We start from the raw sequence: 20,179 nt of genomic DNA on the forward strand, positions 1-20,179 counted from the left end.
TAATAGATGGTTCACGGACCAATAAATAACAAAGCTCGCCATAGGCACGGCAACTTAGACCGCACCCTTACCCGACAAACCGTTAGCTACTAATTAAAATAGTAACCGTTAGCTACTAAGACTATTTAACAAATAGTGTTAGAAACCTCCACACGTATTGCTCGCCCTGGGAATGAAAAGTAGCATCTCCCAAGCTATCCCCAGTTCCTATCAGTCAGGATGGGAAATGTTCGCGGACACTTCTAAGCCTCAATGTGTTTTAAAACCACGAAATACGGGCAATGTAGTACAATGGCTAGGCGCGGGTAATGTCACCCGACTTCATTTGTACTGTGTAGCAATACTTTAGTTCGAATGAGCACAAATGTACAGTGTTAGAACATTTACCTAATCACTTAAAATGTTTTCTCAAGCCCTACCTACATAATCAACAATAACATGTAAGTTACAATATCTATTATCAATGATGACATACGGCATTGAGAAGTGACCTCTGACCATGGGCCGCCCAAGACTACTCATGGACACACATCAATCTAAAGAGCAATGAGCAGGATACACAGTTTGCAGGACTGACGACATGAGACAAAAAAGTTCCCGAGTGGAGACCACGTCCCGTGAAGCCCAGCGTTGGACATCCATTCGCGAGGTAGACAAACGACTTGATAAAGATTGCAGGAAAACGCTGGAGGTAGGCCAGAAATTAAAGAAATGTTTGGGGAGACCTACGTTCAGTAGTGCACCTCATATGGCATTGGCTGATGATGATGAAGCTATTGAATTATCTAGTAAGTATTAGATAATAATAATTGTTACAATTTATAATGTTTGTTTTAAAGTATTTATTTATCTTTTACAATACTTAGCACTAAAAATGTACATGTTTTTAGTCTTAAGAATATATCTTTGAGAAATGTCTCCTTTTTATACTGTAACTTTACAATAAATATCTTTAGCTAGCAACAAATTTATATATACATTAGTTAGTTGTAATACAACATAATTACACTTATCATTATCTAGTTAAAACTTATTTTACTTTTATCTCACTATTAAAGACTATACAAATGCATAATTTTATATGCATAAACATCACAACATACAATAACCAGTCTTTATCTGTTCTAAAAATTAACTCAAAACCAACTTGGCGAAAGCTTTCTGATTTTGTCAATCACTGTGTATTTTCATTGGGTCGGTGAACTGAGCAGTCAGTATGTAGAATAATGCAGGAGCGGGGACCAGAGATAAGTACCACAACTCTCTGAAGCCAGTCAGAGACAATATTCCATAGGCATGAACAAGCCAGTGGCCGACCAGTATGATCAAGTTCCTTGAATTAGTGATTGAGGATAACAGCAAAGCGGGTGCAGATTGTTCAATTTTGATGGAGAAATGTGATGCTGATGTCATCATTGATATTATTATTACTATGTATGGAAATGAGCAATCTGAAAAATAAACATATTTGTATGAGATTTGTAATCTTGGAAGATTTAATTTAGAAACTAAATGAGTTTAGTAAGTAAATTAGTAAATAAAGATTATATTTGTTTAGACTATGGGAATAAACTAACAATAGAAAAATTTTAAAATCCTCAGAATCAATTTATATCATTGTACAAATCTGGATGTATTGTAAAATCTGGATCATGGATTGATTCTAATTATGCTTTTCATAAATTATGAAAAATCTATTATAATTATAAAACTATCATTTGTATCGAATACTTACAAATCAAACCAGCTGCAACAGTGTGTATAAGTACTAGTATGGGATAAAAATACAGAGCACAGTAAATTGCCTTTTTCCTGGATTACATGAATTCCAAGTGAGGACCCAGGGTCTTAGTGTTATTGTCATCAACAAACTGAATGCGTAAATCAACAGCACTATTGTGTATCTGGAAAAAGATATTAATAATCTGAATGCTATTCAATTCAAAGCGTGACTACCTTTGTGGTATAGTCATATAGTGCATGCGGTACAACACTTTCAAGGTTCCAGGTTGAACAAAAAAGTGATGTCAGGTCTTTTTGTTCTATCAGCCTAGAGTCTAACATGTACCCAATATAACGATAAGCTCACCTATCACATCATGGAACACACCAGGCGAGAAGTGGGTGGCCTGCTTGCACCTCTGCCTATGCTTTTAGGGATACAGGTGTGTTGTGTTTGTTGTTTGTTTATTATTCACTTAAATATCAGCAAAATTTTATTAATATTTGCCTTATGACTACCCTCACAGAACATACCACAAAGCATTAAATAAAACACATTACACATACATATGTTTTGGTAATGCCTTTATAATATAATCAATAAAGTCTAGATATTTAAAGATTATAGACTAACCCTATAATTGAATTTATTTATATTGACAGTTGGCAGACTAATTGACTCAAATGTAATGTTTTCAGAATTTGAAACCTTTTTGAACACAGTTTAATAAGAAAAATTGCTAAGTCAATAAGCCTGCCAACTGCCAATATAAAGCAGACCTAATACTTACAATGGATAAACAGCTTCTTGTGTGCAATGTAAAGTCTCCTTATAATCTGGCTGTGGGTTGTGGAGTAGAGTGTACCAGTCCGACAATGCCTTCGGTGAGCACACATGTAATGCAATGCTTCCTGTAGGCGGCAACACTAAGAAGCGGCCAGGGTTCCTGACCACGACTTCCACAAATGCACAGGCGTGTTGGATTAACATGCCCTCTTTACTGTAAACAGAATATATTTATTAGTTACATTGCAATAAGAAATATAAATAAAATATAATTAGTAAAGATGATATTATAGAAATATAACTAAGTAGTAGTACATATTCCCCTAATAAGAATATTGTAAATAATAAATTTAACTTACGCTTTTCCTACAGTAACCATGTCAATGAAGAACCAATGCAACACCATAGGCAGGAGTACCATGAAACCTAAGTACTGCCAGTCGTAGAGGATAGGCTCATCAATGCATGGCATACAATAACTGGAGCTATTTGTCCTATAGCCTCGAGGGCATGCACCACAATCGCTCCATATGCCGTCCTCCAGCTCCGTACGCCCGCAATACAACCCCGGACACGATCTAACTGCAGCCATTTTAAGTTTTTGCAATTAAGTTTTCAATTCACTTTAACACTAATCATTTTTTTTCAATGACATAGGTAAATACGAAACCAAACATTGATGCACAGGTTGACACTTGACTGCGCTTGACACAATGACACTGACAAATTGACATTTCTAAAGTCGAATTTTAATTCATTTCACGCATAATAACATATGAATGAATGAAACACTTTATTGTATAGGTACACCAAATACAGAAAAATAAATACAATTATTACATTTGCACCAATAGGCGGTCTTATCGCTAAAAAGCGATCTCTTCGAGGCAACCTGATCAACAATGATGATCTTTGAAATACAAAAACTACTTGGTATTGAAGGACTGTTATTGATTTTTTGGGAAAAATAATTATCATATTTTAGTCAAATACAATGATTAAAATCTATTTTTACTACCTATTATAAAACAAAGTTTCCTTGCCGTGTCTTTCCTTCTAAAACAACATAAAACTACCGAACGACTTCTATTACGGTTTTCACCAAAGAATGCAATGATTCATGAGGAATGTTTACGTATATAACAGGGTACTTTCCAAAATATTTTCCTTTAAGTAAGTATATGTTTGACTTAGTTTGTTGCTTGAATGAGCTTGAATTTGAATATTCTTTTCGGCTAGATACTAGATGACCTTTTTGAACTTTTAAAAAAAATGGAAAAGTTTCTCAATTCGACGTGTAGGTATCAAGGCATATCAGAACAATAGTTATTGTTCTGAGGTAGGTATATAATATTGCAGGGGCGGTTGTGAGCAGGGGCGGTTGCGGTCGCAGACTAGACATTTCAACGTCAGAGGAAGCCCGCAGCCGTCCCTAATGCGCCGAAGAGGGCCACCGCGGAGTTTTAGTTGGTATGCCGTGCGTTGTACATAGGTTAGGGACTCGGCCCGGCGGTCGCCCGAAGGTCTACATCAATTCCGGGCGGCGCAACGTCGGGTCGTGGGCACGGTGACCCCAACATAACCGCTCAGTCGCCCCCCACGAAGGCTGAGCGGTAGTAATAAGGTACTTTCTCCGCGAAACCAAAAAAAAAAAAAAAAAAAAGGTATATAATATTTAGTACATATATTTTTTTAAATATGTTACCTCAGAACTTAGTCATTTTCCCCTTCTCACCCTTTCCCCTTCTCAGGGGTAGGTAAAGATTATTGGGATATAAGTATATTTATTTTATTAATTTATTTAATTATATGGCGTGTATGAATAACAATAATAATAGGTTATTTTGATCGACAGTAAGACGGTGAGCCCACGGGCCATGCTCGCGCACGCGTCCTCCCTAAATACAGTCGGCTCAGCACCACAGCTTGGCACTGCGGGAACGCGGTACGGTATAGGGGTCCGCGGGATCGGCGAGTTTGGTGCCGGAGAAACGTTTTTACTTATAAGGCGCGCTATAAGGTATAAATCCTAAGCGCGACAGTGATGCCGTGTCCCCAATGTAACTACGCAATCGGGACAATCTATTTCTTACTAATGCAAAACAGTAAAAAAACTAAAAAAATATTTAACATTACCATAACCACTATAATATAGGTTCTATAAAAATCACTAGAATTAGGCACCGACTCCAAAATTGGTAACCACTAACCAGTATTTAAATATATAGGATGTCGCCAAGACTGGTGGAAATGTCGGAAAAATCAAGCCGACTGAGAGTTTTCATCGAAAATAAGTATTTTTCATATATTGGGCCTATATTAAAATTTTCTTTGGCCTATGCCTTTGAGATATAACAAAATAATATAGGATGGGATTTTTCCTTTTTTATGTCTATAGAAAAGTTCGCAATGACGCAATATTGTTTATATTTTTAAGGGTAGCTTACTATCCTCAAGAAATAATATGTACCTGCATATAATATGCTATAAAAAAGAGTATTGTCTATATGGTAGGCAGGGGATTGTCTGTGTCCCTGGCATCACCGAGTCCATGAGCTGCGGTGGCCGCTTACCATCCGGTGGGCCGCTTGCTCGTCTGTCTATACTGGCAAATAAAAAAATAAGAAAATTCTATTACCAAGGTGAAGCTGGGGCGGATTACTAGTATCTACATATATTATGATTGCCATAGTAACCCTGTCTACCTGTATGTCTGTTACCCTTTCAAAGCTGAACCCCTAAATCGGTATTTTTTTCCTGATGATTCACTACATTAATGTATATTTTCACATAATTATTGCAATAGTAATATCATCTGTGTCAAACAGATAGAGTGTCGGAGGCGGGGAAAATTCTGCGATTTGATACGTAGCTCATCCCCCTCCCTTAAATCGCTATCGATGAAATTTGGAATGGAGAGTTTGAGTCCCTGGGAAAGTCATGTACACAGGCCACTCTTATCCTGCTATAAAAACGTAGTTTATAAATAATAAACGAAGAGAACGTTATTATAAATTTATTAATGAGATATCAAAAAGTATGAATTAAATGTACAATTAAATAAAGTACAACATGTAAATTAGGACAAATTATAATGCTTTAAATTTTACAGATGATACTATGCCCCTCTCGAGGATGTAACGTTTTCGTAAACGGCTCACAATATAACGCACGATACAGAAGGTCAAGTAGATAGTAAATAAAACACCAGCAAGAAGGTAACTAAGAAGGTCCAGCATGTAATATTTGACAAAAGTCGCGCCAACAGCTGCTGAGCGAAGATGTTGAGCTCCTCCATTTCTAAGGACATATTCCGTCCACCAAACTGCGAGTTCAGGCCCTGATATGACGTCATCTACCACCATGTCTTTCAGTTTTACAATAGCTTTCTTGTATCTGAAATACAATAATGGTTACGTAAAACAGGTGGTTTTTATTTTTATATTTACATTGTACATAGAACAATAACGATAGCTAAAGTTTGTTGATTTGCCGGGTATGCCTTGGATAGACTGATGTAAATTTTAATATTATTATAACGAATAGATATAGTAATAGAAGTAAATTTATTTTCCAAAATAACTCTTCTTATAAGAATTATCAACGATGTCCACACTAGGCTATACCTGCATCGACATCAAAAATATAGTTTAAAAAGACAAATTTTGTATCTTACTTGTTGTCAGAAGCTACAGCCGTTATTATGGTTTTCAGAGTTTCCTCATCCATGTCATACGGGTTTACAATTTCACCTACTCCATATTTTATATATTCTCCAATAAATGTCTTTCTAGACTTTACAAATGGTAAACCTATGATTGGTACTTCGTAAAAGAGAGCTTCTTCTAGCGACCGTTGACCACCGTGTGTTATAAATGCCTTTACATTTCGATGAGCTACAAAAAATATATATTTATTATTTTAAAGATCTAGGTATCTGTTACATATATACTTAGGTTTATAATCAGTCAACCACATAATAATTACGTCATACAAAATTTAATAATAGCAATAGCAGTTACCAATTTAATAATAGTAGTGTTACATACCATATTTAAATAATCTAAGTAAACAAAATTAGTTAACTAATTTATCAAGTCTTCTATTTTACCTAATATTTGTTGCTGTGGGAACCATGCTTGCGTAACAACATTATTTGACTTGTTGACCATAGTCGTATTACCGATTTTCCATAAAACGGTAAAAGGTAGCTCCTTAAAAGCATCTGCGAATATCTGCAGTATTCGCGGCGAAAGTTGTTCTGCATCTTGTATAGCTCCCACGCTAAAGTACACTACACCTTTTATTTGCGAGTCCAGGAAAGCTTGAACATTCTAAAAGGAATAAGAAATAATTTAAAATATTTAGTTTCTGTAACCCAATAAGAACTTATGTAATATAAAAACAGACATTATACCTGTGGCAAACTTATATCTGGTGTTATATGCATGCGGTCAACAAAAGTAATAGCCGGAACAACTGGTCTATTACCAATTAATAAAGGATTACTGGCAATAAATAGCAAATCTATATCATATTCTACTTGCTGTAAGTCTCTTTTCAGTCCAAAGATTTTCTTAGCCGCTAACTCGCTAAGCGGTAAGTAATTGTTATAAAATTCATTCTTGGTCTGGATATGTCGATAAAATTCAATCACTTTTTGCCAGCGACTCAAGTTTCCATAATTAAGCGTATTAACGTCTGGATATAAAATCGGGTGAATTGGATTGCCCTTTGCTTCGTACTGGTGTATTTTTCCATTCGATGTGGTAATAGAAATGTGTGGTACCTTGTACTTATCTGCCACAGCGTATAGAAGTGGCACATCAGCTTCAGTTATAACCAGGTCAAATTTGATGTTAGGATTAATAAACAATGCAGTCATCTGCTTAGACTTCAACTGGGCAATGGCAATTTTAAGAGATAGTTCGTTCATAGCCCTTAATTGTGGGTAATAGTCATCAGTATTAGTTAACAATTTCTTGTACTCATCCCAAAAGGGTGCCGATTCTTGTCCTACATCAAGTTCCACGATATTTTCCGTATCCGGGTACATAAACTGACCTGGATAAGGTGTCATAACAACCAAGGAGTGGCCACTTTGCGCGAGCAACGAGACATATCCCCTGAACACCAAATGATCTGAATAAGATAAAGACGAAAACAATGCAAGTATCGACGCTCCGTCAACCACACAGCTTAAAGATATGAGTAAAAACACTAAACAAAATCTATTTGATCCCATAATGGAATCATATAAAAGCAAGCACCACTTTTCGAGTCTACGCAAAACTGAGTTGAATTCATAAAAGAAAACGACGACAGGTACTTATAGCGTAACTGAGGATTAACAGCAGCTGGGTAAACTATGCAAATGTAAATAATGTTAACGTGTAAAACAATATTATGAACTTATGAATATATTTTTAAATCTATATTTGGGATAATCAGATAAAATTATTCTATAGAGTTTCGAATAAATACAGTACCTATATATCTAAATAAAACCTTTCCAAAGTGGGAGGCGGTCTCTCCTAGAGAGCGGTGAAAACACGTTAATGTAAATTTTGTCAATCAATTTCTATCCCTTGAGAACAGCACTTTTTCTCGATGAAAGGTATCATATTGTATTCTATACCCCTGACAACGTACGTATTAGTAAAATTTTATATCATCAATTTGAGCAGTAAAGACGTGAAGGCGTAATAAATAAAATCATTTTTATAATAGTTATTAGCGTAGGTACTACTTGGTGAGCCCGCTGAATTCCTCTTCCTGCATTGAATAGAGGGGGCAGACAGAATCATTTTAATTTTAGACAGCAGAGTGTTGTGACAAAGAATACTCTAGGAACCCCTAGGATAGATCAACCTTTTCAAACAATGTCGCGTAATAGTTAGATACTATACGAAGTTAGCTAAAAGTAAGTTTCAGCCAATATGCCCCGGCCCTAAATTACTGTGTAGTTATTATTCATTTATTATGTTTGAGTTAAGATTCTTAGATTAAGTGGAATGACCAACCAGATGCAGACATTCTAGTCTCGGTTTTGGTTCCAATACAGCTCCTATATACTTTTCAGCGCTACGTTTGATGCATACCCCAACGATGAAGGAAAACATTGATGTAATATTGATCTTAAATCATGCTAGGAAAGATTATTAAATACAGGGTTATCATTACTACGAAGGCAAGTAATAATAATATTCAAAAACATTGGAAGAGAGACAGTTTATATCGGACTTCGCAATCACCCAATTACTTAATTAAAATAATATCTGCCATCAGTATCGAGGGAGATATAAAGAGAACCCTATTTATAATCTATATATATAAAAATGAATTGCTGTTCGTTAGTCTCGCTAAAACTCGAGAACGGCTGAACGGATTTATCTTATCTTGGTCTTGAATTATTCGTGGAGGTCTAGGGAAGGTTTAAAAGATGAGAAAAATTCGAATAATTGCCGGGAAAATCCTCAAAACAGCATTTTTCTATTTCCCATACAAACGTTTTCTAACTAATACGTAGAGTCAATTTGAGCTTTATTGCTATTGTATAAAGTTCACTGTTGTCTAAGCAATGTAGGTGTGTTCCTAACATCAAAGCAGTGTGCGTTGGAGCACAGAATATAATAATGTAATGTCGCGTTCTGAAACTCAACAAAAGTGATATCGCGGACCCGACTAAATTGAACAGTCACAAAATTTAATATATCATTAGTTATTTGGTTGGCTTCACGATATTATTTCTTTTGTTTTACTTTAAAATGCATGTTTTCGTTATGGACAATTTTGAGCTACTTTTGCATATCTATACTTATAATAAATCTGTAGAGAGGTCAATTCTGTACATGAAATATATTTCCAAAATAACTGGGGTGATTAGGGATCGATACTGATGCCAAAATGCAATTAGTAAAATTTTTGTCTGTCTGTCTGTATAACCGTTATAGAAACAAAACTACTCGACGGATTTTAACTTAACTTAGTACAATTATTTTTCATACTCCTGAGCTGGTTATAGTATACTTTTCATCACGCTACAATTAATAGGAGCATAGCAGTGATGGAAAATGTTGGGAAAACGGGAGAAGTTACTCCATTTTTAAGCTTCCGTCATTTCGTGTGCAACCTTAATGGTTAAAAGTTCCTTCGATTTCACCAGGATCCCATCATCAGACCCTGACCGGACAATCGGACCACCTGCATACCACCATAAATTAAAAAAACATCCCGACAAATTGAGCACCTCCTCCATTTTTGAAACCCGAAATCCACGCGGGCGATGCTGCGGGCGGAAGCTAGTTCATAATAAAAAGTTATAAAAATATAATGTATGTAGTACGTATAGGTATATTGATATATCAGCGAACCGATGTATGAACACAGTTCATAATTATATTCTTTTATGGATAACAACCATAGTTACCATGGCAACGAGTTCATGACGACATCGAATAGTCAAAGTTGACGAATCTGTAAAATGATCTGGAATATAAATAAAATTTAAACATTACGTTTTTATTGAATATACAAAAAGATCCTTATAAAGAACTTGGAAGATGGCATTCCAGTAAATGTAATGAGGGAGATAAAGGCTCTGCAGTTGCTTCGTTGTAAATACGTAAGTTTCTAATTATATATTTTATAATGTGAATACTTAGGTTACTTGTACAGATCTTTACTTTAATAGGCGATTTCGTACGCATACCAGTAAAAGTCTAATATGAAAGTACATTCCCAGATAATTACTGCTAGTTGCTTCCTATAAGTGAAATAAAATAAGTTAGCATTCAGAATATTTTCGTTTATAAATTAAATATTTTAACTTAATATTTGTTTTACAGATAATCAAACTGTACAACATGTTTCCTCGAGGAATGAGCTTGGTGTTAGTGTTGGAGTACATGTCCTCAGGGTTGTGGGAAATGTTGCACCACAACCAACAAGAACTCACCTTACCACGTGTTAAGACGTACGCGCTCATGTTATTGAAGGGGACGCGGTACATGCATGCGCATTACGTTATGCACAGGGTAAGCTCTGAACTCCCTTTTTACGGACCCAGCAGTGACTCCACGTCGTTTGATGATGGAGTGGCATTCATATGAACATCGATTGTCGATATTTAATAAGGCTCTTGCTGGTCGACACAATTATGTCGGCCTGTTCAAAACTACCTACTTATTTTTGTAGTCTTCGTCCACCTACATTTACTATTTCATGTAAAATGAATAGCAATTAATTTAATGGCGTAATACACCGTTCAAGATATTGCAGAAAGTTTTTAAAACTTTATGTTGGAGGTGTTATAATTTATGATTTAATAATAAATTAATCATCCTACGTCTTTTCCCAATCTAACGCCGAGGTTGAATATTCCGTTTACATAATAGGTACTTACTTAATGTAGTTATTGTGTATTTTCTTTAAAGGACTTGAAACCTGCAAATCTATTGATAAATCACGAGGGGATATTAAAAATCGCTGATTTAGGCCTAGCAAGGCTTTATTGGCCAGAGGGTGGTAGACCGTATTCTCACCAAGTAGCTACACGGTACGGTATATTTCTCTAAAAAATCAATTACTAACTTCTCAGAAGTGTGTTTTTATAACATCACAAATAATGCCTACTGCCACCAAAGCTCATTGATATATTTAATAATAATATTTGGTACTCTGCAGATGGTATCGAGCGCCCGAATTATTGTACGGAGCCAGATATTACACCGAAAAGGTAGACTTGTGGTCGGTCGGTTGTATCATAGCCGAAATGATCACAAAGCAGCCACTCTTTGCGGTTAGTACCCAATATTATAAAAATAAGAAATTACTAAGGGCGGTAGATGGTCCAGCCTGTCAAAAATTGCTAAACAAAAATGGTTTTTATTTCATGATCAATAAAGTCACCCTCAAAGGGCTGCCTGTAGTCGCTATTAGTTGACAGTCAAGTGATGGGCTAGTTAATGTATAAGACAGTTGCCAAAGCGAGTGCATTTTGTTTACTATTTATTTGAGAGCTAGATTATTTATTTGGTCTTGTATTATAAACGATATAACGTTTACTTAGACATCGTAAAGCAAACCCTAAGGGCAATAATTTTTAGGGCGAATCGGATATCGAGCAGTTGGCTATAGTTCTGCAGCATCTTGGCACTCCAACAGAAGAGACGTGGCCTAAACACACGGAACTACCAGACTTCCATAAAATTACGTTCCCTGATTCGACACCCACGCCTTGGCCAGAACTTCTGCCAGGCGTGGAAATGGACGCGGTTAATCTTGTCAAGTCATTCATTATGTACGATGCTGATGGAAGGATATCAGCAAAAGACGTGAGGTTTTTGTCTTTTTTTCTTATTTTATACAGGACATTTTGTGCGCCGCTTATAAAACATATAATTTTACTAGCATAAAAACTGAATTGAAGATGTCGCAAACCTTAAAATAAGATGCCATATAAACTTTGAATCTTTTGTAAGTTTTAGATAAGATTCAAAGTCGTTGGTACTGCGTACCTAAGTACATATTATGAATGATTTTAACAGGCCGTAAAACACCAGTGGTTCGTGAACAAGCCTACTCCAGCCACATTAGACGACATGCCGAAACCTAAACCCAAATAAATAATCCATTCGTTGAAATGTATGTATTTTTATTTAATCTGGAATTACATCAATACATTACCAGTTAAGATTAACAATATAACTTGTACTTTTTTATAATAATGATACCATATGATTATTTGAGCCTGAAATATGGTAAGCATTGCTTTTTTGCTCTCTATGAATTATCATACAAAAGGAATAGTGCCTCAGCCACGTGTATCGTTACTTAAAACTAATAAACACTTAAACAAAATAATACCCTAGCGGAAACTATGGTTAGGTTAAAATTTACTAAACAAGAATCAATAATAAGGAATAGATAGTTCCTTCATTAGACCAAGGCGTTGGCTGAGACACTTTACAATGCTACAGATGTAAACATTTTTAAAGATATCGCCCATTAGAATACGGAATAATATGGGTTAACCTTGTACCATTCATAAATATATTAAAATGCAGACATTAAATTAAGAGATCAGATTAAAATCAACCCATCCATCAAAAGCCGAATTTTTTAAACATTTGCACACTTTGTCTTTATAAATAAAGTATTCCGAAATAACTATACCACATTGGCATAAGCTCAAAATGTTCCTATTAATACTAAACACTAAAAAACTAGAATATTTACATAATGAAAAATTAGAGCTAACCACAGCCACTGTTACTTATAATAATAACTGTTTAAGTAACATTGGACTTCGTTGTTTTTGGTTATTTTCACTTTTCGGTATTCTTAAACAATATGAAATAGTGACAAAATAACTTATTGATATAAAATAAAAACATGATGCCCAGTTCTTCAAACAATTATTTTTTTCTTGTTAATAAAGATAAATTAATATAAGTTTAATTATAATCAATACGAATTATTAATTGAAATTACTTCTATCTACCTGTACCCCTAGCAGGAATTTATAATGTTAACGTAATTTATAACGTTTACGTCAGAGGCGGCTTTACCTATTGTGCAGTGTGCGCTGCAGGCGGGCGCAGTGTGCACTCGTGACGCTCGTGACACAACCTGCGGCCGTGCTAAGGCCGCCAAGCGGCTTCTTTACTTTACGCAATAACTTTTGATTTTATAGTATCAAATTTATTAAAGATTACATTGTCTCCTAGAGGGCGCCATTGAATTGATTGCACACGGGAGGCACATGAGTTAAAGCCGCTTCTGGTTTACGTATTTCTTTAGACGTTTCATAATACTAAACTTCAAAAAGAGATTCGCACTGTTGATTCCCTTACATTACAGTTCATTATCCAATTGGTAACACGATGAATACACACGCGCAGTAGGTCACGCTGCCGTATTTAAGTTCCAAATAGACTCATCTAGCGCTGTTTACACATACAAAAATATACTTAAATAACTCCTCTTTTTTTGAAGTCAGTTAATAAAACCTTTAGGTTAACGATACGATAACGCGTAAATTCATGCTAGGCGCAAAATATATTCTTGCGTAAATACATCATATATTTTCCGAGGGCATTTATTTTAAATGAAGACAATTCTCCGCAGCATGTAAGGATATTAATATGGGGAATTATAAAATACGCAGAAGAGGGAGAACTATTGAAAAAACATATCTCCCTAAAACTAAGGACCAAAAGTGAAGTACCCAAGTTACTATGATCATATAAAATAATGTATAACATGTGCCTACACTACTCATTATTAGACATTTTGTGCATCGACATTTTTAAAAGACCACTTTACACACAGTCCTTGTTTTAATATTGATCTACGGTAATGTTTACAAGACCCAAATATAAAAATATGTAATCTGTGCCCATCACAGATAACGCATATTCACACCAAACTGACACAATCATTATACATGGATTCTCTGTACACTAATAAAGCAAAGTTATTACACCAATTAATATTTCTGCCACATAGTTTATAATATAGTGACAAACCATATTCATTTTAAAGTTAGTAAAATAGTTTGGCTTAAGAAACTTCCAGCTCGAAATATGTATAATTATTGCCAGGCATTTATACCTTTCACAAGTGATGAAAGCGCCTATAGTGTATTTCATGAGATTTCGTCAGCATTTTTTATACGGTCGACATACAAAATTACATGTATGAACATTTATTAGTTACAAATTATGATATAATAAAATTTAATTATTACAAAAAATTGGATTTAGAATAAATTACAAGAAACATCTAATTTTTGAAAAAAAAAAATGAATATACATCAACACTATATAGCGGTTACATGTTTCTATCTCTATTCTAATCCCAACTTTTTAGGTGTCGTCAGGTCCATAATCAATTAAATCCCTTGGCTATCTCCTCACCTAACAGAATAAATCATAGTTGACACTATTGCAGGTAATATATTGGATACATCTAATAAATAATATTTTAATGGACATTCCTAACACACCACATAAATGCGAACCATTCCAACTTTACCTTTGTACCTCCAACTAACAATTACTCACATTATTTGGTAATATAATAGAATCCTTGATTTCACACACATAAAGAGAAAGCAATGAATCTATCGTACATATATACAAAGCATTATATACAATGCTCTATAAGAGCAGTCTTATATGAGTGAGGTAAAACTATTTTAGTGCAAACATTGACTTAATAGTCAAATTACAACTCTCGTACCTGCGTCGTCGGTCGACTGTTCAATAACACACAACAAAACCTAAAAATGCATGCAACGATTGCTATTTACGTCGATTTTATTCTTTATGGAAAATACAAATACTTGTTACAGTGGAAAGTGTAAGTTTTTATATGTTATACACAATCCATTTTGTTTTGTTTCTGCTATAATTTACCACTAGGGCGTTACAGCGCATTGACTACCATCGATCAACAGATCGTCGGGAAAAATTTGTCTACGTTAACAATTTATGAAAACTGCTTGGGAAGAACTCGCAGGTAAAAACAGGCAAAGTATAACAAAATCGACTTACACATATATATTAGACAACAAAATGCCCAGAACGTACGTTCATTGAACTGGTTATTGTAACGGTTAGAAAAAATCTTTTGCGAATCCTACCATGCCTATTAACGGAGTGTCGATAAACAATCAACGTACGACATCAATACCGCAGTACGCATATCAAGCACCTAAAATGTTATTTACTAAGTCATCACTGCCTCTGGGAGGCAGCAGTTAACATATTATACATTAATAATTATACTAAATGAATATATTATTGCTTGGCCCGTGCTTGTCATATGAAGCTACTGGCAACGCGTTATCAGAGGCAAAATACATGATGTAGCATTCAATGCTAAGAATGTGAATGTATACAATGATTACTAAAATGTATACTATGTAAATATTCCTCATGTGATCTGATATAGATCTGTACTATATCTACAAATTACATCTGTTTCACAACCGCCACTATGGGAAGCCTTGCAGATGTCCATCCTAGACGGGATATTTTGTCTCTACACATATTGCGTATTGTCTATACCTAACATCATTCCCGGCCATTCCCAGGTTCTTCTAGAAGTGGACACCCTACTCACACGTCTGTGTAAATTTGAGAAAATATCTCTTTCGCCCGCGCTGTCAAACGAATTTCCAATTGCCGGCATAACTAACATTTATATGGAGGTCAGGTACTGTGCACTTGTTACTCTGTATAAGTTTTCCCTTAAAACCATAATAACTATCGTTTTGAATTTATTTGTAGCTGCTAGTTAAATAAATGGGCATGGGTATAGATACAATAAGTTGCTTTTAAAAATATGGTAAATGTATAGTGCCGACACTACATTGTGTTTCGTGAATCAAAGCTCACAGTAACATTGTTATAGATTACAGGCAGTGGTTGCGTCCACCATCAAGAATCGTGAACACTGCCCATTCTACAGAGACAAAAACAAAATGCCACAATACCGCCTTATAGTTTTCTGATCTGGTTAGCCCCGCGATGGAATCGTTTGACAGCGCGCACGTCGAGTGTCGGCGCATGGCGAGTGGTGGTGTTGGTGTTGGTGGTGTTGGTGGTGTTGGTGGCGGGTGTGAAACGGCGTCCCCTAGCGCAGCCAGCCGGCGGCGGCGAGATAGTGTCGCACGTGCAGCTCGGCGTCGCCGTCGCCGGCGCGGCGCAGCAGCACGCCCTTCAGCGTCACGTACTGTGCCGCCGGCAGTGACAGCGCTGAGCACAACTGCACACACGACACAATATTGTCAATACACCGATGATAATGTGATATTAGAATGGTAACTTTTTTAATTCTAAAAAAATCAAATTCAATTGTACCATTACTATCTCTGACAAACACACAAATACACTTTCCCTATTTTAATACTTAATTACCAAAATTCGGACACAAATCACTCATAAAATGATTTGAAAATCTTTCCGACATTGCACTACAATATTTAGTAAAATAATTACATGAATCAGGCTTTAATAAAAATATAAGTGTCATGATGTATTTAAATATATTTAAGTAACATATTACTATATACAAACCTGTATCTCATTACTGGTCAGCAGATGCCTCGAGCATCCTGCGCTGTTGTTGTTGCATGAGCTCTTTTTGGAGCATCCACATGCGGTACTTCCGTCCCGTGTGCACCTTGGGCTGGTGGAACTTGAGCCGCTTTCTCCGTCTCTGTTCAATAGTCATAAAATAGATATCAAATTTATAAAAACAATTTCTAATAATATTTTTACATAACGACTAGCAGCCTTCTCGAGTCCAATCTTCTCAGAGGGACTATATAATGTTGCCTCATCTGAAAATCTAACTCAGATTCTCAAGCTGTAATACTATGCTCACACCAGACTAGCAAATTCTTCTAGTAGTCCAATAAGGCGAGCCATGGATAAAGCATCCAAACAATATCAGTATGTACATTGCATACTTTGAACATAGTATAATTCGTTGTTAGTATCAATATATAAATACTACGTAGTACGTCAATGGTTGTCTTGTTGTTGTTTATCTAAATAACACTGTGCAAATAGTCTAAACATTTTACCTTTTTCTTTGCTGCAGCGTGTTGATCTGCGTTAGCTCTTTTGTCTGGTTGGTTTCCAGGCACCCACTGCTGCCCTGGCGAATACAATAGTTATACGGTATCACACCCAAACCAAAAGACTCAAATCATCTGGCTTTACCAAATACAATTTAGTAAAAAAATCAACCCAAAAGTAAAATGAATGTAAGTTTAACATTTTGTTACGCGATAGTTCTGTGGCTCGTAGGAAATCAAGGTCGGCATTCTATATGCTTTGAGTATGTTAGTCTCCAGTAGAACATGTTTAGGGCTCCCATCTATCCTAGCGCTACCATATTTATGTCTTAGTTTGCTAGAAGTTAACAACATTTTTATGTTTTAATCACATTCGTTTTATGTATATACAAGGTTTCACCTCATATGTGTGATGGTAAACCTGAGCATGCTGATCCTCCGGTCTCCCTAATCAAGTAGCAGTAATCTTAAATTCAATTGATATTCTCTAAGACTGGTTTGAAAACTTTGAGACAATGCCATGTAGTCACAACTCACACAATGAATGAACAAATTAAATGAATATTATTATTTGTAACAAATGAAATTAAAACAAAATAGAGTTTAAAACACATTGGAACACTTGTTAAAATAACAGTAAAACCAGATGAAGTATCTGTAATGTATTGATAAATGCAATACATTAGTTCTGAAACCACACTCTCTATTCTGTTCCTTCTACACACAATATTCAGTCTACTTCATGCATACTAAACTACCACAGAAATACATAACAGCATCTCTTCAAAAGCGTAAGCCAAAACTTACGAATAAAAACATTTACACATGCATATTTCATGAATGTTATTTATAGAATTGTCAACACAAATCTAACATACATACACAAATTATGATGCAAGTTGTAAATTGTCGCTCTAAAGTTCGAAACAGAGTCCATAATTACTTTTCCTGTTTCATATTAGGTTCTATGAGGCACATTTGAATTGTGTGAATGAAAAAATAAATGAAAACGTAATGCGAATGTTGCGCATAACGCCAAAAATATCTAAACTTAAGCGTTTCAAATCAGAACATGGCATGTTCTTTGGAAGACGCGAAGATTTACTGAAATGGTATCCTAGTTGTGATTGTTTAACAAGTTTCCAGGGATTTTATTTTGAAAAGATGTTGGAAAGTATATGTTTTTTTTTTTAATGTATAACTATAACAAAGCAGAAAGATTTACCCAAAGTTCATATTTTCGAACCCCTTACCTTTACTATATTTTGAAGGTAAACCTTCTTAAAGTAATGATTTACATATTAGTGATTTCTTTCCTTCTGATTTTTTTGGAATCAACTTTTTTTAGTATACAATTGGTAAAACCTCAGTCATAAAATGGAAAAAAGTTTTATGTTCCGTACTATAAGTTGTAACCTGTAGACAATGTTAGATGAATAGTTTACGATAGTTTTGGCGTTACGCACTGTGAGCGAATACAAGCGTTGTTCGCGTGCGGCGGTGATGTCGGTGGAGTCGGTATGTGCTCACGTCGAGGTGGTGGTGCGGGTGGCGGCGGTGCGACGCGTGCTGGTCGTAGTGCGCGCACTCCTCCAGCCGCGTGACGCCCGCCAGCCGGTAGCGGTGCAGCTCCGCCAGGCGCACGCGCAGCTCGCGCTCGCGCCACAGCGCCGCCACCACGCCCGCCTGCTCCGCGCGCCCGTAGAACTGCGCCGTCCACCGCAGCCGCTCCGTGAACTCCCTGGCGCACGACACACCACATACATCTTACTACACTGAATTACAAAATATTCATTATGTAATGGTAATACATACTTCTTCTCTTTGGCAAGTTTTCCAAGTGTCTTCTGCTTGTTCCTCTGAATGTTAAAGAACACAGAAACAAGTTGATAGTCACGCACTAATCGTTTTCTTCTTGTTCTCTCACGTAATCTTCTTATGTAAATGTCAACTTGAGACAACTTCAGGGCTAAAATTGAAATAAAGTTTTTTTAGTTACTAAATATTATAAAAAAAGTGAAAAAAATTTCATCCTTCAAAAATTTTTCTTTTTATATCAAATTTAGTGTATCTTGCACTTACTAATCAAGAATATATTGGAATAGTAGATATCATTTTTTACACTTATTTTTATTGTTCCCTAAATATAGCATAGCAAGTCATAATATTTATGCATAGTAACATCTTTTTGTAATACTTTTTTTGTTCAAAAATTGTATTTTAACTCTTCAATTATATATTAATAATTATATTTAATTATAACAACATCAATGTGATCATTTTGTGGATCATAGATAGAAAATTTAAAACTCACCAACATCTAACTCATCATCTTCAGGGTTCAGAGATAATGTTGATATCAACTGTTCAGCCTCATGATCATGTTCCTGTAATAAATAAAGTCCATACTTGAATTTTATTCATAAAATATGCAGATGAAACAATAGTACAAATTCTGTAATTTTAATTAAATTGATGCTCATTATAAAATTTTATTAAGCAGATTTTTATTATATAAGTGTCGAACTAGCATGTAGTGCACCTGATGGTAAATGATCACCACCAGCCATAAACATTTGCAATACCAGAGGCATAGAGACATGTTAGCATCCTAATAGGTGTGAATTCATTTTCTTTACATTTGTCATAGTAGGATACATTTTAGGTCCGCCCGGATAGCATAACAGCGGAAAAAGTGACCTATACTAACCCTTTCAAAGTCATCCCGATTGGGCATGTGAAAGCCGCAGCTTCATCATTGGTGATGGCAAGACCTGGTAGTCTGGATACAGCTGTCGGCCCTAGAGGTCCTTCATCTCTATCTGCACAGTGCAGAGATGGCCGTGATGTGCTTTCCACATTGCCCCAAGTCGCACGGCCAATTGTTCCCTCCAAATACCTTGTGATATACTCATCTTTAGCTTCTGCAATTGGAAAATAAGTTTATTAGGAGCCTTTTATTAAGATTTGTTATTTGTTATATATTCTTGGGATATTCTAAATGTTGTTAATTTAAATAAATCAAACCAATTTAATTTTGCATGAGTATCCAAATATAAAAAGACAAAGTCATAAAG

The 20,179-nt window shown here is 35.5% G+C and overlaps 3 protein-coding genes and 1 pseudogene across 3 annotated transcripts; 1 reads left to right on the forward strand and 3 right to left on the reverse strand.

Annotated features, from left to right (window-relative positions):
* Positions 1 to 822: 822 nt before the first annotated feature.
* On the reverse strand, positions 823 to 3,232 carry LOC115443406 (JNK1/MAPK8-associated membrane protein). The gene is given in 5 exon segments (XM_030168792.2): positions 823 to 1,451; positions 1,736 to 1,810; positions 1,813 to 1,904; positions 2,514 to 2,723; positions 2,869 to 3,232. Coding segments are annotated over 5 exon segments (891 nt in total). The 5' UTR covers positions 3,102 to 3,232; the 3' UTR covers positions 823 to 1,170.
* A 2,277-nt stretch (positions 3,233 to 5,509) lies between these two features.
* LOC119192411 (UDP-glucosyltransferase 2-like) lies at positions 5,510 to 7,935 on the reverse strand. The gene is made up of 4 exons (XM_037446222.1): positions 6,927 to 7,935; positions 6,621 to 6,843; positions 6,186 to 6,405; positions 5,510 to 5,905 (listed from the first exon to the last, which is right to left on the reverse strand). The coding sequence occupies exons 1-4, from the start codon at positions 7,752 to 7,754 to the stop codon at positions 5,599 to 5,601; spliced, it is 1,578 nt and encodes a 525-aa protein (XP_037302119.1). The 5' UTR covers positions 7,755 to 7,935; the 3' UTR covers positions 5,510 to 5,598.
* Positions 7,936 to 9,841: 1,906 nt separating this feature from the next.
* LOC115443404 (cyclin-dependent kinase 20) lies at positions 9,842 to 12,153 on the forward strand. Its single transcript, XM_037446221.1, has 7 exons — positions 9,842 to 9,850; positions 10,050 to 10,133; positions 10,357 to 10,545; positions 10,945 to 11,066; positions 11,195 to 11,309; positions 11,617 to 11,844; positions 12,058 to 12,153. Exons 1-7 carry the CDS (start codon positions 9,842 to 9,844, stop codon positions 12,133 to 12,135), a joined length of 825 nt encoding a protein of 274 aa, XP_037302118.1. The 3' UTR covers positions 12,136 to 12,153.
* Positions 12,154 to 15,143: 2,990 nt separating this feature from the next.
* Positions 15,144 to 20,026, reverse strand: LOC119192410 (annotated as a pseudogene).
* Positions 20,027 to 20,179: the final 153 nt, after the last annotated feature.

The sequence above is a fragment of the Manduca sexta genome, unplaced genomic scaffold, assembly GCF_014839805.1.
Source record: "Manduca sexta isolate Smith_Timp_Sample1 unplaced genomic scaffold, JHU_Msex_v1.0 HiC_scaffold_2753, whole genome shotgun sequence".
NCBI lineage: Eukaryota > Metazoa > Arthropoda > Insecta > Lepidoptera > Sphingidae > Manduca > Manduca sexta.

Excerpts from the sequence above, each read along its gene's own strand:
- LOC119192411 (XM_037446222.1), bottom strand. The coding sequence starts at position 7,754 with ATGGGATCAAATAGATTTTGTTTAGTGTTTTTACTCATATCTTTAAGC. Across the intron at positions 6,844-6,926 it reads CAGATATAAGTTTGCCACAG|AATGTTCAAGCTTTCCTGGA; the intron begins GTATAATGTCTG and ends TATTCCTTTTAG. Across the intron at positions 5,906-6,185 it reads GCTGTAGCTTCTGACAACAA|ATACAAGAAAGCTATTGTAA; the intron begins GTAAGATACAAA and ends ATTGTATTTCAG.
- LOC115443404 (XM_037446221.1), top strand. Across the intron at positions 10,546-10,944 it reads CGCATTACGTTATGCACAGG|GACTTGAAACCTGCAAATCT; the intron begins GTAAGCTCTGAA and ends TTTTCTTTAAAG. Across the intron at positions 11,310-11,616 it reads CAAAGCAGCCACTCTTTGCG|GGCGAATCGGATATCGAGCA; the intron begins GTTAGTACCCAA and ends AATAATTTTTAG.